The sequence below is a fragment of the Doryrhamphus excisus genome, chromosome 16, assembly GCF_030265055.1.
Source record: "Doryrhamphus excisus isolate RoL2022-K1 chromosome 16, RoL_Dexc_1.0, whole genome shotgun sequence".
Classification (NCBI taxonomy): domain Eukaryota; kingdom Metazoa; phylum Chordata; class Actinopteri; order Syngnathiformes; family Syngnathidae; genus Doryrhamphus; species Doryrhamphus excisus.
Window position 1 is genome coordinate 3,433,559 of NC_080481.1, and position 17,668 is coordinate 3,451,226.

General features: G+C 41.3%; 2 protein-coding genes across 3 annotated transcripts; both read right to left on the reverse strand.

The window, feature by feature from the left end:
* Window positions 1-15: 15 nt before the first annotated feature.
* Window positions 16-8,409, reverse strand: trim25l (tripartite motif containing 25, like). 2 transcript variants are annotated; one of them, XM_058052546.1, is made up of 16 exons: window positions 7,658-8,409; window positions 6,050-6,145; window positions 4,895-5,128; window positions 4,667-4,826; window positions 3,928-3,960; window positions 3,808-3,840; window positions 3,660-3,704; window positions 3,525-3,578; window positions 3,410-3,451; window positions 3,266-3,325; window positions 2,450-2,638; window positions 2,317-2,397; window positions 2,205-2,240; window positions 2,067-2,129; window positions 1,928-1,993; window positions 16-1,001 (listed from the first exon to the last, which is right to left on the reverse strand). In XM_058052546.1, the coding sequence occupies exons 1-16, from the start codon at window positions 8,264-8,266 to the stop codon at window positions 427-429; spliced, it is 2,376 nt and encodes a 791-aa protein (XP_057908529.1). In that variant the 5' UTR covers window positions 8,267-8,409; the 3' UTR covers window positions 16-426. The 2 variants fall into 2 exon arrangements, with proteins under 2 accessions (XP_057908529.1, XP_057908528.1); XM_058052545.1 differs by having other exon boundaries at window positions 2,450-2,641.
* Window positions 8,410-10,101: 1,692 nt separating this feature from the next.
* Window positions 10,102-16,307, reverse strand: LOC131104905 (carboxypeptidase O-like). The gene is made up of 9 exons (XM_058052566.1): window positions 15,911-16,307; window positions 15,792-15,831; window positions 15,626-15,727; window positions 15,464-15,568; window positions 15,151-15,267; window positions 14,278-14,371; window positions 13,968-14,170; window positions 13,592-13,676; window positions 10,102-10,448 (listed from the first exon to the last, which is right to left on the reverse strand). The coding sequence occupies exons 1-9, from the start codon at window positions 15,982-15,984 to the stop codon at window positions 10,189-10,191; spliced, it is 1,080 nt and encodes a 359-aa protein (XP_057908549.1). The 5' UTR covers window positions 15,985-16,307; the 3' UTR covers window positions 10,102-10,188.
* Window positions 16,308-17,668: the final 1,361 nt, after the last annotated feature.

Here is a 17,668-nt window from a genome sequence, read left to right on the forward strand (position 1 = left end):
TGTTCCAGAATCCCAAAAATCAGAGCTAAAAATCCATTTAATAGAGAATAATTGCAGAAAACAACAGGAAATAATTCAAAAATGGTGAATGAGATGGACGAATGAGCATTTATCATGACTTTTACTTTTATTGAAGACTGTTGTTCGTGTAGAAGGTGAGTAGCGTCGAAGGTGGATGGGATGGAATGGGGTGTCTTATACCTCCTTTGTCCAATTGCTGCTACTTGCACCTTTATTTGGCTCCATGACGGGTTATTTTGCAGATGCAATCCAAATTAAAAACGTCCACTAATGACAAAAAACCATGTCAACAAACAAAAATCCTTATTATTATCCATTCTCTCATGTTTCTGGACAAAGTTAAATTTTTTCCACTGTAAATGTATCGTATGAACTTCAGTCATGGTCTCCACCCATGACGTGTCCTCACATGGGACACAGCTTGATGCTGTCTGAGGTGGAGTTGAACTGTCCAAGCGCAAAGTCCATACCCACTCCGACGCCACTCCCCACCCCAAAGACGGCATAGAGTGGCTGGGTAAAGTTTGCCCGGAAGGTATGAAGGTGTGTCATGTTCTCAGCCACGCCGTAGAACCCCAACGTTCCCATTGACAGGTCCACGTAGATCCCCACACGGGGGGAGTAGATCACCGGTATGTCTCTCTTCTCGTTGTCATGCAAAGCTAAGCAGCAGGAGTCTGAGAGCTCCAGGGTCCAGGACTGGGCATTGTATCCCATTCCGGCCCTGGCGTCCGTGCCCTTCCTGCTGAGCGCGCCGTACGCCACACCCATCGAGGAGCCTCGGCCTCGCCACTCCACCTCCCAGTAGGAGCGCTGGGAATACAGCGGGCTGCCGCACATCACCTGAGTCCAGCCATCAAAACGCTGAGGGGTGTCCGGGTAGGGCTCCACCGCCGCCTGCAGGGTGGCTTTGGTGTTGCCTTCGGAGAGAACCAGACGCCGGTGGGCGGAGTTGGGGTCAAGGGTGAAGTTGACGGAGTCTACAAAGGAGAGTGAAAAGAGTGAGTTTTTAAGGTTCCTTCTACAAAACATGCACATATATCATACGTACATGTATGACTAATATATATACCTGTTATTTTTGATGTTTTTTTCACCAATAAAAAATGAGCTATGGGCCACAGTTTAGACACTTTGGACTTGTATTGCTCATTTTTAAATTGTACAGTAGAAAACTAAATAGGGGCTGCACGGTGGACGAGTGGTTAGTGTGCAGGCCCCACCGCTTGGGGACCCGAGTTCAATTCCACTCTCGGCCATCACTGTGTGGAGTTTGCACATTCTTCCCGTGCATGCGTGGGTTTTCTCCGGGTACTCCGGTTTCCTCCCACATTCCAAAAACATGCTAGGTTAATTGGTGACTCCAAATTGTCCATAGGTATGAATGTGAGTGTGAATGGTTGTTTGTCTATATGTGCCCTGTGATTGGCTGGCCACCAGTCCAGGGTGTACCCCGTCTCTCGCCTGAAGACAGCTGGGATAGGCTCTAGCACGCCCGCGACCTTCGTGAGGATAAGCGGTAGAAAATGAATGAATGAATGAATGAAAACTAAATAAGTCATGGACTTTGTAAAATAAATAAATAAATAAATCAGTGGTTTCCAAAGTGCATTTGGAATATTTTAAAAATACAAAACAAGCACAAAAAGACAACAAAGAATTGAAATGTTGATGCTAATAATTTGTTAATGTATCTATGTTGGATTTGCATTTATAGGAAATGAAAAATATCAAAATTGGACCTTTATTGAATCTGGTAGATCAGTGCCCTACTTGGCACCAATGCAAGTGGACCGTAACAGCACTGTATTTAATCCTGGCCAAATGTCTACCAAAACTGGGCCTAAAATGGATTGAATGTATGGTTGTAGGTTTACGTATTGTGGATAACACGGCAAAGACTCACATTGTAGGAACTCCTCTCTTGTTCTCGGTTCTGCAGCCTGGATGCTGTCGATGTTGATCTCCCTCACTGACAGGTGAATATCAAACGGTGTTAATTGCAACGCAGTTGCCTCCGCTGTGTAGGAGTGCCTGTTACTCACGTGCGGGGAAAGCGGGAGCATGATTTGTGGTTGTGGGCGTGTCCAAGAACAGACTGGGGTTGACTGTGCAAAGACGACGTGTGGTTCAGAGGTCAGATCATCCCAATGATGGAAGTGGTTTTTGGGTAGCAGTCTTACCCTGTGTCGGTGTTTCAGAAAGAGTCGGCATCCCCCCTGTTGAAAAGGAGCGTTCGTTACAAAAGTACGATAAGGCCGCATGAGCAAGAATGGTGTCCGAGCGCACACATACCTGCAGATGGCGTGGTGGTGACATGCCCGTTGCCACGGCGGGAGCGGAAAATGCTGCTGATGGATGCCATCCGACTAAAAGCTGGAATAAATATTTGTTATGGCTGCTCAGAAACGCAACAACGTGTGTTTACCTCCAGTGGAAGCTGGTGGAGGAGCCAGAGAAGAAACTGGTGCAAGAGTCCCATTCGGGCTGACTGGAGTTTGAGAAGGCATAGAAGAGACATCCTGACTCTGACTGGACCGACTCCACAGGGATGGGGACTCTCTCCTGCTTGGAGTCGGGCTGGGTCTCGGGGTGAGTCGAAGGTTGTCCTCCTTCACTGCTGACCAGGATAAAATGCCAAAAAAAAAATCAAACAATAAACCCCATTTAAAAATACATCACATATGTATGATCAACGCAGATACTGTAGGCCCATAAGAATAACCTCAGAGAGGAACTGCAGAGGCACCGCCCTGATGTTCATGTAATGACCGAGGGTCCAGGGCCTTAAGGAACTATGGGCAGATCTCACCTACCCAGGAGCTCTTTGACCACCTCTACAACCTCAGCCCCAGAAATACTGTAGGAGAGCATATAGTAGATTCCCCAGGAACTGCTTTCTCTTCGAGACTTCCAAGTATTACTTCATCGGTCCAATACATCTCCAGTTGAAGTCTGGTGATCCGAAATCCTTTCCAAGCCGAACTCCCCCAACGTTTGTGACTGTCAGATCTGCATGCCGCTTGACCTGCCGAAGTCCCATGGACGAAAAAGGCCGAAAAGTACTCCTCCTTCAGCTTCACTGTGTCCCTCACCACTGGTGTCCACCACCATGTTCTGGATTTGGTTCTTCCACATTCTTCCTTGGACTACCATCAAGGATTTTCGGTTGTTTCTCTTAATTGCTCATTACAGAGGAACCCGTTTTATCTAGAGGACTCTCGGATTAGAAGCGTGAACCTACCCGACTCTTGCTCGTCTCGCCTCTGTCGGCCCCACAGTCTTGGTGACCTCGGTGCGACCTCTGCAAGGACAGGACAGGAAAAATGCATCTGTCATAGTTGGCGCCAATGACACATTTGAACTTCTGTACACCTTCCATGCTCACCTCTCGGCGTGTCCCTGCTCCTCACGTCTGGCCCCCGGATGCCTGAAATTGTATACAGGAACATGTTGCACTTTTTTCCATGTCTGCCCGCAGCGCGTACGATGGACGTCCATACCCAGTCCTCGTCTTTCTGCGTTCCGTGATGTCACCGAGATGCTTGGGGAAGAGCCTACAAAACAAGCGGTTTGATGAAGATCATTTAGCGTCACTATGATGCATGAATGCGGATGGACGTGCATGTCGGTGGTACCTGCAGAGCGATTGTTCGAGTTCCGTGGCCCCAATGCAGAAAACACTGGCGGTGGAGAAATGTGCTTAAAAAAAGTTCTTACATTTTTGGGACATTTTTTTTAGTGTTTTTTTTTTTTTTTTTTAACAATCGGACCAAAAAAACTCACATTTCAAAAGGCCGCCTCTGGTATTGCGATGGGCTGGATGAAAAAACAGCATATATATATCACTACTGCGACTGTATGTCAAAAAAATACTACATTCATAACAAATAAAACTAATCTTACCATTGCCCAGTGTGAATAAAGTTGTCTCATTGACTGGAAAAAGCGAAGACAAACAGGGAGAAATAGATAATTATTTATATATTATATATTATTATAATATTTATTATTATTATTTATTAGTTTTACTATTACTTATGATATATTATTTATTATATACTCAATAAAATGTTATACATATATTTAACATTTTGACTCAATAAAATGTTATATACTATAAAGTATATAATACATAAAATATAATACAATAAATAATAATAAAAGTAATAATTATTAATTATTTATTATTACAGTATTAATATTATTAATTATACTATATATTATTATTTATTATATATTGTTTATTATATCTCAATAAAATGTTAAATGTATATATATAGTTTTATTATTATCAGTTCTACTATATATTATTAATTATATATATATTTAACATTTTATTGAGTATATAATATATATATATATATATATATATATATACAATATAAGTTATACAATGAATAATCTATAATAGATAATACAACTATAATAATAAATAAATAATAATAATACATATAATAATAAATAATTATCCAAAATGTTTTTTATATATACATTTTGAGTACATAATAAATATATAATAAATAATAATAATTACTTTATAATTGATTTTTTCAAAGTTTAAAATATATCCACCTCATTTAAATCCCCCATTTGACATGATTTTATTAAGAATGATATTTTTTGAGGCCAAACCAAACCATACCTTTTTTGTTAATCCTGCTGAGCTCCTGGTTGCAGAGCTCCTCCACTCGATCCCTCAGATCCAGGATGGCATCCCTGACAGGCTCAAAGGAAGCTTCATGGTTTACCTGCACAGCTGGAAGGTCTCCCGATTCCAGTGGACTGCACATGCTCTCACACGTCTGAAAGGAACCGTGGACCTCAAATGGCTTTCAGGAGAACATCACCTCATGGACGGTACTCCTCTAACCTGCAGGTAGTAGATGTGGTCTTCGCATTGAGTGAGGTCCTTCATCTGAATGTCCCTCTTCTTCAGCTCCTTAATCTCTGCCTCGAGGCTCTCCGTCACCTCCTGAGCCTGGCCCATCTTCTCCCGGCCGACCTCCTCCAGCACCTCCTCCAACAGCTCCTGCAGTCTCTCCACTGATCGCTGCAGCTCCAGCAGCACCTTCTCGGAGTCGCTGTGGACGCGGTCTGTGGAGCGCTGCTCAAAGTCACAGCGAGTACATTTGTAGTTTTACTTACTGTACTTGAGAATACAAAATAAGGTAAAAGTACATGTCAGAAGTCTATTTAATGTGTTCTTTTAGGTTCTGAGTTCTTTACACTTATTTTTAGTCATCATACTTTGTATGCGAGTACCGGTTACTTGTACTTGAAAAAAGTAAAGTACAAGTCAAAAGTAAAACTGCTGTTAAAGAGTAGTCAAGTTAACCTTGTGTACTTTGACTTCGTATGTTTAAGTACAAAGGATGATAACTAAAAATGTACTTTTACTTTCTGCACCCAAGTACACGTGTAGTCAAAAAACATTGTGTTTTTCTACAAGTGTAGAAAAACACTTTACTTTCTCATACTTTACATTTGTACTTGAGTACAAAAAATTGACCAAAGTATAGAAAATAAAAATCCAAGTAGTGACACTTTTAGATGTACTTTTGTCTTTTACTTACTTACTTACTTACATTGTATGTTTAAGTACTACTGAGGTATACCTTTTAACAACACTTTTACATGTACTTTTGACTTGAACTTTTACTGTCTATACTTAAGTACTACTAAGTACTACTGTATAGACTGCTGTAGACTACTGTAAGTATAAACAACGTAAAAGTCCAAGTCAAAATGTAAAAGTATTGTTAAAGAGCAGTCAAGTTCACCTTTACCAACTTGTACCATTATGTTATATACTTGCAGTATTTTGTTTTGTTATACTTTGTACTTGAGTACATATAAATATGTTGTTAAAGCGTTCTACCTGTACTTTCAACTTGTACTAATTTGTTCTCTACTTTAGTAATTTTTTCAATTAGACTTTGCACTTGAGTACTTGTTCTTGAGTATACAAAGTACAAACAGTAACCCAGTACTGTATTTCTAGCTGTTTACGATACAACGCCGCCACCTTCATGCCGTCCATCATCTTCTTCATGTCCTTCAGCTCCTGCTGTCTCTCTTTGAGCTTCTGCTGATTTTCTGCCATCATTTCAGTCAGCACTTTCTGCACAAGAGAAGCATTGACATCAGTGAAAAGAGGGCGGGGCTACATGGAGGCGTGTGGATCGGAATGTCGTTAGGAATGTGTTCAACCTGGCTGGTGTCTATGCAAAAGCCTAGGAGTGCCTACACTTCCGTGGAGCGAGAGTTTAATATTGTTCTTGTCTCCCTTTGGCTTTCACGTCATAATCCCACTTCTGACATCTGTCTGATGTCAGCTGAATAATGATTGACAACAGGATGACTCAACAAGTACCACTCAATGGTGTCCCGGTCCCTCCTTTAAGGCTCCAGGACCACTTTTCTTCCACGCCATGGCGACTGCACTAGCGCCCATACTCGTTCTTGGGGTTGAACATTTGTAATCCCACTTCTGAAACCAGGGTAACATCGACAGGATAACAATGTTACAGGATGACGCTGCACAAATCAGCCTTTGATTGGTGCTGATTAGGACTGCATGCCACACAAAGACACACACAGTACGGTCACTAGGGAGGTTCTGGCCCCCCGCTGTAGGGTGTGGGTTGATTGTGGCGGAGAACCACTTTTCTTTCCCACTCTGAGAACTGCACTCCATAAATAACCTGATCCACTATCAGGTCAACCACAACCACAATCTGGTTTTTCACATTGTAATCCCACTTCTGACACCAGTGTAACCTCAGCAGAATAAGGCAGGATGACTCTGCACAAATATGGCTTTCATTGGTAATGTATCAAACAGTGGGGTAAATAGTCTCTCACATTGTAATCCCACTTCTGACACCAGTGTAACATCAACAGAATAAGACAGGATGACTGCACAAATCCGGCTTTCATTGGTAAAATATCAAAAAATGGGGTAAATAGTCTTTCACATCGTAATCCCACTTCTGACACCAGTGTAACATCGGGCGGAATAACAAAGTATTTCAATGTATCAAACAGAAGGGGTAAACAGCCTTTCACATTGTAATCCCACTTCTGACACCAGTGCAAATCTGGCTTTCATTGGTAATGTATCAAACAGTGGGGTAAACTGTTTTCACATCGTAATCCCACTTCTGACACCAGTGCAACATTGGCGGAATAACAAGGCAGGATGACGGGACAAATCCGGTTTTCATTGATAATGTATCAAACAGTGGGGTAAACAACCTTTCACATCGTAATCCCACTTCTGACACCAGTGTAACATTGGCGGAATAACAATGTATTTCAATGTATCAAACAGTGAGTGTAAACAGCTTCCACTTCTGACACCAGTGCAAATCCGGCTTTCATTGGTAATGTATCAAACAGTCGGATAAACAGTTTTCACATGGTAATCCCACTTCTGACACCAGTGTAACATCGGCGGAATAACAATGCAGGATGACTGTGCACAAATCCGGCTTTCATTGGTAATGTATCAAACTGGTGTAAACAGTCTTCCACATCGTAATCCCACTTCTGACGCCAGAGTAACTCAGGCTAATACACAATACTCTCACTACATACATAAAGAAATGTTCACTTCATTTCTCCGCCTTACCTGTTTCTCCATGCGCTCAGCCTTGGTGGACACGCTCTCGTGGCCTTTGTGCTGGTTGCTAGTGCAAAGCCAACAGATGAACACCTTGCACTGGCGACAGAAAAACTCCTGGAGGTATTTGTGCTGCGTGCAGATCTTCTCGGCCAAGTTTCCTGTCGGCGCTATCAGCTCGTGGTCCCTCAGGGCCTTGGTCGTCTGGTGCTGCTTCAGGTGGGTGTCGCAGTACGAGCTCATGCACACCAGGCAGGTCTTGACCGCTGCCCTCTGTTCTCCTTTACAGAGGTCGCACTGCACGGCCGAGGAGGGAAGAGTCTTTTTGGATTTTAACGCCCCTCGTATGCTTTGGTACACCTCAGACCTGGGGGTTCCTTTGCGGAGTTGCTCCACCGCTTCAGCCAGCATGGTGTTTCTAGAGAGAGAGGGCCGAGGGCAGAAGGTCTGGCGGCACTGTGGGCAACTGACGATGCCCTTGGCTTCATCCTTGCTCCAGAAGTCTTTGATGCAGGCCATGCAGTAGCTGTGCCCGCAGGGGATGGTGACCGGATCGTTGGGGAGGTCCAGACACACGGGGCAGTTGAACTGCTCCTCTGTCCATAGCTTACCGCTCATGGTGCAAATACAAGGAGCGGGACAGAAGGTGGCGGAACCAGAGACCCGTGCGAGAAGAGGATTTTGTTGGAGCCACAGCAGGAAATAAGAAGTTGGGCTGAGAGAGCAGGGAGGGGCTTTAGTCGACTGGCAGGTTGAGCGGGTAAAAACGGGTGTCGGTGGAAACACTGCCCAATGACGGAAAGAGTGTATCCTTTTATTGTCTGCAAACTAGAAATACTAGCCACAGATGTGTGATGTCATATATGGGACATTGTTTGTGGGAATTATGTTCCTTATTTGAAAATAATAAATAGTAGAATATATAATAATACTTTAATAAAAATCAATATTATATAAAAAATCATTTCAGAGCACATGACAACAGTTTTACTTTGTAGAAACTCGGTGTTGGTGATACAGCCAATTTTGGTATTGATCCTATTACCAGTGCCGATACTGATTATCATTACAGTGCATCCTCGTATATTTGCCATATGCTGATTTTTGGTTCGAAAAAATATTTTTCATTTTTTAATTTTAAATTTATTTTTCTTTCTCTCAGAAAAAATAATTTACAAATACGTAATAAATGAATGCCAGCCTGCCTAGCCCACCAGGTTAGCATTGCAGCCTGTTAAAGAAAAAGTATTTGATATTTATCTTATGACTTAAGATCACACAATTATTTTTTTTTACAATTTTGTGTAGCCCAAAATAAAACAAAGACTTGGAAAAATCTTCAGTATACTCTGTATATACAGTATATATACCGTGTACAATATATGGAAATAAAGAAAAACAGCGCCATCTAGTGGGGTTTTCTCTTTAATGCAGTATAATAGATAGTGAAGGAATTATGCATTTGTAATAATTACAAAAAACGCTAAAACAAGTAAGTGATTTTTGGCGCCGCTTGCGTTTAGCTCTATCCATTATTGAAGTGTTCCGTGTCATATTATGTTGTGTATTTTTAATATGACATATCCAACTTTCGGGCTGCACAACAGTCGAGTGGTTAGCGCGCAGACCTCACAGCTAGGAGACCAGAGTTCAATTCCACCCTCGGCCATCTCTGTGTGGAGTTTGCATGTTCTCCCCGTGCATGCGTGGGTTTTCTCCGGGTACTCCGGTTTCCTCCCACATTCCAAAAACATGCTAGGTTAATTGGCGACTCCAAATTGTCCATAGGTATGAATGTGAGTGTGAATGGTTGTTTGTCTATATGTATGTGCCCTGTGATTGGTTGCCCACCAGTCTAGGTTGTACCCCGCCTCTCGCCCGAAGACAGCTGGGATAGGCTCCAGCACCCCTTGCGACCCTCGTGAGGATAAGCAGTAGAAAATGAATTTCATTCAATTTTTCCTGTTATCGTTTTGTGACTTTGTAGATGTAATTTGCATATAAAATAAACACATTTAGTTCTAGTATTGACCCCAGAGGTACACCACAAGCTACTGTATATCCCGACATGAAATATGTGTTCTCTTAGCTACACAAATTACCTCTTGTCCTGTTTAAGTACCTTTTTATACAGTTAAGTGTGGAACCTTCTCACCTGTGTACTGTGTAGAACTTGCACTGTAACACTTGTGTGGCGTGTGAAGAACGATATCACTATGTGGATATCATCATGCAACGTAGTCCTAAAAATAGAATGTTTTTCCCGCTGGTTCATCTGAGAGAACAAGGCTACTTGCTTTTCAAGTAATTATTTTTTTCCTCTTTAATGAGACTAGAAAGCAAAAATGTGCATCACCCGTCCAACAGCATCTTCTGTAGCACCTTTCCTGGTCGCGGGTGAGCTGGAACCAGACACACTCTCTCTATTTAAAAGTAAGACAACCCATCTTTATTGGAATATATCAGTCGTACATTCACATACCCTTGCCCAACTGAAACGAAATGTAAATACTTCCGATGGATTTGTGCATTCTTCGGTGTCACACGATACTGGCGACGCCTACCACGACTAGCACGGTCCAGAGTGTCGCCCTACTGGATGGCACGGCCCGGTTAAAGACTTTGTCGTGGGCGTAGGTGATGATGTGCAGGGCGCCGCTGTAGGCTTCCTCACAGGTGGGCTGGATCTGATCCTCAGGAAGCTCAAAGCCATATTTTCCCGTATCTCTCAGCTCAAATGTGTAGGTGAGGGGTATTTCCTGTTGTCGAGCCCAATCTCTGGAGGACCCGGAGTTGGCATCTGAAAGATTGAAATTGAACATATCGTAAGGAGAGGAATCGTAAATCAGATTAGGACTGTCTTGCTGTGAGGTATCAGTACTAACCGGTGTGCAACTACAGCGTCTAAGGCAGGGGTGGGCGAACTTTTTGACTCGTGGGCCGCATTGAGTTAATAAAATTGTGCGGGGGTCCAGAACATGTATTTAACACACACACACACAATTTTTACGCTTATAATTCTAACAGTCTGCCTTGAATTATTAGTCTAAATTTATTTGTAAAAGTGTCATACTATCAACTATATGTTTTCATTTACCTCAAACTACAAAATTTTATTTTACATTTATTTTTATTTTTTTATTTATTTTTTATTTTTTACTGAAGACATCATGTTAAAAGTTGACATACTCCGAAAGTAACAGGCAGGCCGGATTCAAACGCTTGGTGGGCCGTAGTTTGCCCACCCCTGGTCTAAGGCAATGATTCTCAACTGGTGGATCGCCGGGTTTGGAATACACGACTTACTATGGTGCCAGTGAGTGGAGACTTGACTTTACGTCAGTCTGACACACAGTTGCAGATAGCTGCTGGAAAGAGAGACGTGTCACACCCGACAGATTTCCGCAATTTGGGTCGGTGCTTGACATTGAGGGGTGATAATGGGTCCCGCAGCCAAACAAGTTGAGAACCATTGGTCTAAGGCAGGGGTGGACAAACTACGGCCCGGGGGCCACATGCGGCCCGCTGAGTGTTTGGATCCGGCCTGACAGTTGCAACCAAAGTATTTAAACCTTTAACATACAAGCTGGCAACATGACTTCCGAGTATTCTGTTCTTTAACAGTCAGTTGATGAGGTCTGATGTTTAAAGTGCTCCTGGAAAAAAGGGACAGAATGTATGACACTTTTACCGATAAATAATTCCAGGTGGAATGTTAGAATTATAAATGTAAAACAGTTTGTATGTATCAAATATTATAATAATATAATATATAATAATATAGAGTCTTGGCTTCTTGACAATTTTGGGAACTGAATGCGGCCCGTGAGTCAAAAAAGTTTGCCCAACACTGGTCTAAGGGATTACCGTATTTTCTGGACTATAAGTCGCTCCGGACTATAAGTCGCACAAGGCCAAAAATGCATAATTAGGTAGAAAAAAAACATACATAAGTCGCGCTGGAGTATAAGTCAAATTTTTTGCAGGTAATTTATTTTACAAACTTCCGTATTTTCTGGACTATAAGTCGCTCCAGAGTATAAGTCGCACAAGGCCAAAAATGCTTAATTAGATGAAAAAAAAAAACCATACATAAGTCACACCGGAGTATAAGTCGCATTTTTTGCGGGTAATTTATTTTAGAAACTACCGTATTTTCTGGACTATAAGTCGCTCCAGAGTATAAGTCGCACAAGCCCAAAAATGCATCATTAGGTTGAAAAGCATACATAAGTCGCAGTGGAGTATAAGTCAAATTTTTTGCGGGTAATTTATTTTACAAACTATTGTATTTTCTGGACTATAAGTCAATCCAGAGTATAAGTCACACAAGGCCAAAAATGCATAATTAGGTAGAAAAAAACATACATAAGTCGCACCGGAGTATAAGTAAAATTTTTTGCGGGTAAATTATTTTATAAATTTCCGTATTCTCTGGACTATAAGTCGCTCTAGGGCAGGGGTGCTCACACTTTTTCAGCATGCGAGCTACTTTTAAAATGACCGAGTCAAAATGATCTACCCACTACAAAAATGCAAAACATCTATTTATTTTCAAATGTATTGAGGATTATTTGTACGTACAATGTATGTTGATGTACCTTACATAACCAAATGAGCCAATGTTGCAAAACACACATAATTAACTATTAACTAGTTTGTTACCTGAGTTTACTTTGATGACTTGCACTGAATTGAACCAGCCAGGGATGCATAGTCCGGACAGTAGCTGCTGATAGCCAGCCTCAAGCACACTTCCAAATGTTTATCAGTCATGGATAATATCCATATCACAATATCCGTATAATATTCCATATCGTATGGAAGTGATATGTTTTTTGCCTTTTTACTTGGTCCAGCTCCTTCACTCATTTTAGTGACCATAAACTTTAGCGAGGGCTTAAAATCTCGCAATTCGCCGACTAGCTTAGCACTTTGCATCGTTGTTTACGCATGAGCGGTGACCTAAAGGTCAAAATTCAGTTGTCATCTGACTGGTTGTCCTGTATGTCAATCAAGTAACGGGGATGGATGATAGGCTGACATCGTAAGTTCTGCTGCACTTAGAGACGTCGTTTGATTTGATTGGTCACCCGAAGGGCAACATTCAGTTGTCATCTGAATGGCTGCCCTGTATATCAATCAAGTGACGGCATTGATGCTGGGATGATATTTTTTTAATGTCACGCCGCGATCGACCAGCGATCGACCAGTACCACCTCCGCGATCGACCGGTAGAGTATAAGTCGCACAAGCCCAAAAATGCATCATTAGGTTGAAAAGCATACATAAGTCGCGCTGGAGTATAAGTCAAATTTTTTGCGGGTAATTTATTTTACAAACTATTGTATTTTCTGGACTATAAGTCAATCCAGAGTATAAGTCGCACAAGGCCAAAATTGCTTAATTAGATAGAAAAAAAAACATACATAAGTCACACCGGAGTATAAGTCAAATTTTTTGCGGGTAATTTATTTTACAAACGTCCGTATTTTCTGGACTATAAGTCGCACAAGGCCAAAAATACATAATTAGGTCGAAAAAAAAACATACATAAATCGCACTGGAGTATAAGTCGCATTTTTTGCAAGTAATTTATTTTTGAAACTACTTGACCAAAACAGACATTACGTCCTCTTGGAAGGCAAGTTCTAACAATAAAAGAATAGAGAACAGGCTGAATAGGTGTAAGATATGCTAACACAATGGTTATTCAGCTACACAAAAAATAAACATGAACACAAAAGGTGTCCAGTCTTTATGGAACATAAACACTTTTTTCATTTATAAGTCGCTCTGGAGTATAAGTCGCAGGAACAGCCAACCTAGGAAAACAAGTGTGACTTATAGTCCGGAAAAAACTGTATATATCTTAAAAATAATTAAAAAGTACTTCCACTGGAAAGTCAGTCCAAGGGTAACAGCAGCCAAATGTTTACTTACATAATATATCAGGTGAGGTTCCTACTTTGTAGGTCTTTCCATGGACCTTCTTTATGGCTTCCGCTGCACCCAAACCGACATCCATCTAAAGAACCAGACGTTAAGGTCACCTGATTGGTTAATGGTCATTCACTTATATCGCGCCTTTGACACTGTTACCCACTGAGGATCAAACCCACAACCTTCAGCGCTAACACCCAAACCAGCATCACCAACATCACCAAACCAGCTGTGCCAGGCCCAGTTTTCACATCCAAGCCCCCTTTCCACAAATGTTCAGGAAGTGTTGCAAGGGTTCCTGACAATGAAACAGTACCCATCCACCCACATCCCCACCTTCTTTTGACCTTGGCACCATGACCCAGGAAATACATACCAGCTCCTCATAGTTTTGGGCAGTGAAGTTAGGATGCCCAAAGGGAACCAGGAGCAGCTGGCCATAGGAGTGGATGGTGAGGAAACACAGGAAGTCCTCCTTCCTGCTTCCTACAAAGTAGGTAACGGCCTGAGTCTCAGGCTCGGACTCGGGAGTTCTGCCGCAGAAGGTTTGGGAGCAGCAGTCAAACGACACCCCCACGGCTATGAAAGGAATCAAAATCCCGTAAATGCATGACATAATACCTGCTCATACCTCAACAAATATTAAGTGACGTTGAAATATTTGTTGTTATGGTATAAACACTCACTGCCCCAGTTGGCGTTGAAGTTCCGGTTGAGGTCAGTCCCAGAACAGTTGCAGCCTGCAGGCCCCGGAGACCTGTTCTTCCTCCACAGACGGGTCTAAACGGGTCAGAGTAGCTAGTTAATGTTGTTTCACTCATCTCTTGGTGAACTTCTCCCTTCATCCAAATGCGGTGACCATCAAAAACCTGTCCCGGTTGGACTGATCACCTGTCAGTCTTCCATACAGACATACATCTGTCCATCCAGATTGCTGTCCTGCAGTAGTAGTATAATGTAGTAGTATATGTAGTAGTTGTGATATAGGTGGAAAAAAAATATTAGTATGAACTTTGGGCTTTTTCCGCTTTTTTCCATTTTTGCTGTTGTTTTTTTGGTGGCAATTTTCCAACTTTTCTTAAATAAAATGTATTCTCATAATTCTTATCTCAGTCCCATAATTTATATTATGGGACTATATATATTTAATTTACGTGAAGAAAATGACTATTTTACTCAAAATATTTTGACTTTTTCTCTTAATATTTTATCTTGGTAAAGTTTTTTTCCCATTTTTCAAAATTGACAGCGATTTCAACTTTCTTCTTTTATATTTTCTTTGTGTAATTATGACATTATTGCCGTAATATTTTGCCTTCTTGTAGGCAAAAACGACAATTATTTGTCATTTTTCCACATAATATTTCACAATTCTGTTCAAATGTATGCCTTGTTTCTCTGAATTCTTTCCCTGTTTAAGTTTTATTTTGTAGTGTTTTTATGAAATTGTATTTTTAGAAATGGCATCCGGGCCGCATTTTGGAGCCCCTTGCTTTAGGGTATGTCTGTTTGTGGTATTTGGTGATGGAAAGGTAGCGTGAAACCGTGGCAACACTGACTGTGATGTCCCTCCATGAATAGATGTATCCGTCCATGTTGAGCACCGGGGTTATGTAAAAGTCCATGTTCTTCATCATCTGGTCTATTTTTGGGTCAGTCTTGTATGTTTGCAGGATCTGAAACGATAAGAACATATCGGTATTCCCAGGACACTTCATCCATCCCAAGTGGATAGTTCAGGTGGTCTTAGAAGACGTTTCCCAGAAGGCTTCATGAGTTCGGCTCTCTGAGGCAAAATGTCTTCTATGACAACACTCAGCAGTCCACTTCCGATGGATTCAATGTTCCCGCCTGTGTCCCATCAATGATTACCTGTCTGACAAAGTACTGACAGAAGGCCGGAGCGATCCATTCCCTGGCGTGGATACCACAGTCCATCCAGATAGCTTTCTTCTTCTCTCCGGTATTCACACCAATCTGGAGAGCAACCGTGTTTGTCTTGTACTAGTTTGTGACATGAAAAGGTTATTTTACCTTGAGCAAGGTAATAGTCCTGAACTCGTAGGTCCGTCCGTACTCTATTCTCGTTACAATGTCAGGGTGATCCTTTTCCATCTGGACCATCCACTCGGAGATCTGTTGGACCAAAAGCTATTAGGCTGTGTCCGTGTCTGCGTGGATGCCATGTCTGTATCCTCACCTCTGACATGGGATGATACTTGTAGTAATTGTACTCTCTTCTGTAGGACACACCAAACATGATTAAGTACATCGGCCAGTATTTCTTACCAGTAGAAGCCACACAAAAAAGTTACTCACTTTTGTAGTTTTACTGCCCCGGCCGCTGAAAGCAGCACCAAAAGAGCAAATCCCACAACACCGACTGTTGTCATACTGAGGAAAGTTCTCGGTTGTAAGACTTGCAGTTCCTTTTATACTACAAGATAGCATACATCAGATAAAGAAGCACCTTTGCCTCTACTGCAGATGTTATCATTGCAATGCTGTTAATGTGTGCACTGAATTTAATAACCAGTCATGTCATCTGAAGGTTACTTGATAAGAAATTGATAATTGGAATCAATAACCATAAAACTACGCTTTTCATGGGGCTTAAACTCAAACACTTAAACGCATCTAAAGTATAAAATGTATCGATATTTGCCACAAATGAATGATACGAACAGATGGAATGGTAGTCTTGTTGTGGCCTTTAGCCTGGTTATTAAGCTAGCGCACAAGGCGAGCAGGCTAGAGGTGAGGCAACATAATCCTCACTGTTTGTTGTAACTGCAACTTTTGAGGCCGGATTGATTGTCTTAGCTAGTGCTAACATAGGAAAACAAAATAAAAGACATGCATGCTAGGTTAATTGGTGACTCCAAATTGTCCATAGGTATGAATGTGAGTGTGAATGGTTGTTTGTCTATATGTGCCCTGTGAGTATAAGTCGCATTTTTTGAGGGTAATTTATTTTACAAACTGCCGTATTTTCTGGACTATAAGTCGTTCCAGAGTGTAAGTCGCACAAGGCCAAAAATGCATAATTAGGTAGAAAAAAAACATACAAGTCGCACTGGAGTATAAGTCCCATTTTTGACCAAAACAGACATTACATCCTCTTGGAAGGCAAGTTCTAACAATAAAAGAATATAGAACAGGCTGAATAGGTGTAAGATATGCTAACACAATGGTTATTCAGCTACACAAAAAATAAACATGAACACAAAAGGTGTCCAGTGTTTATGGAACATAAACACTTTTTTCATTTATAAGTCGCTCTGGAGTATAAGTCGCAGGAACAGCCAACCTATGAAAAAAAGTGTGACTTATAGTCTGGAAAATACGGTAATGTAAAATTCTCCAACGGGTTTAAATGACAAATATAATAATGAAAATGCATTACCAAATCTATCACCTTAAAAAAAAAGTCCCATGAGGTAGAAATCCAAATTCAAAAGATAGAAGTGAGTTTTAGGTGATGTAAGATGACTTAACCAAGGTTCTTGTGATCTACACTCGTAGCCAATGAATGATTGTGATGTGGTTTCAGTGCCCCAGGCTTCTTAAGATGGACACAGTATCCTTTTAGCATTGAATATACCTCGAGGGGAATATGAATTAGTGTCATCACACACACATTTTACATGCTTGCCTTTAATATTTGCCTCAGCGAGTGAAATTGGGACATGACTGGGTATCACTTAAAGAACCCCCTTGTTCCCACAAAGATGCTGCTCTGAAACGACGTTATTAATAGCAGAAGAAATATGAGCGTTCAGTCACGGAGAATCCAGAAAGTCCTGGAAAGGTTTGTACTTTGTGGGTTGGTATTTCTGGGTCTTTATGCATGAAAAGGTCAGAAAATTGAAATTACTGTGTTGGTTACTGACACCGAAGAATATATCCCAACTGTCGAGCACTACGTTTGGACCTTGCAAATAGTACACAAGAAAAACAGCAGTCAATTGAAAATAACTCAATAACTATTATCGGATGAAAACCACAGCGTGTGAAAACATTGATGTATCATTTAATATGGTATTATGGATCATATATTCTGTATTTATTCATTCA

Coding starts and splice junctions, on each gene's coding strand:
- LOC131104905 (XM_058052566.1), bottom strand. CDS start 15,984: ATGACAACAGTCGGTGTTGTGGGATTTGCTCTTTTGGTGCTGCTTTCA. Junction 15,569..15,625: donor GGACTATTACCTTGCTCAAG/GTAAAATAACCT, acceptor GTTGCTCTCCAG/ATTGGTGTGAATACCGGAGA. Junction 15,268..15,463: donor GTCAGTACTTTGTCAGACAG/GTAATCATTGAT, acceptor TTATCGTTTCAG/ATCCTGCAAACATACAAGAC.
- trim25l (XM_058052545.1), bottom strand. CDS start 8,266: ATGAGCGGTAAGCTATGGACAGAGGAGCAGTTCAACTGCCCCGTGTGT. Junction 2,241..2,316: donor CACCACCACGCCATCTGCAG/GTATGTGTGCGC, acceptor CCTTTTCAACAG/GGGGGATGCCGACTCTTTCT. Junction 2,130..2,204: donor TTCTGAAACACCGACACAGG/GTAAGACTGCTA, acceptor GTCTTTGCACAG/TCAACCCCAGTCTGTTCTTG.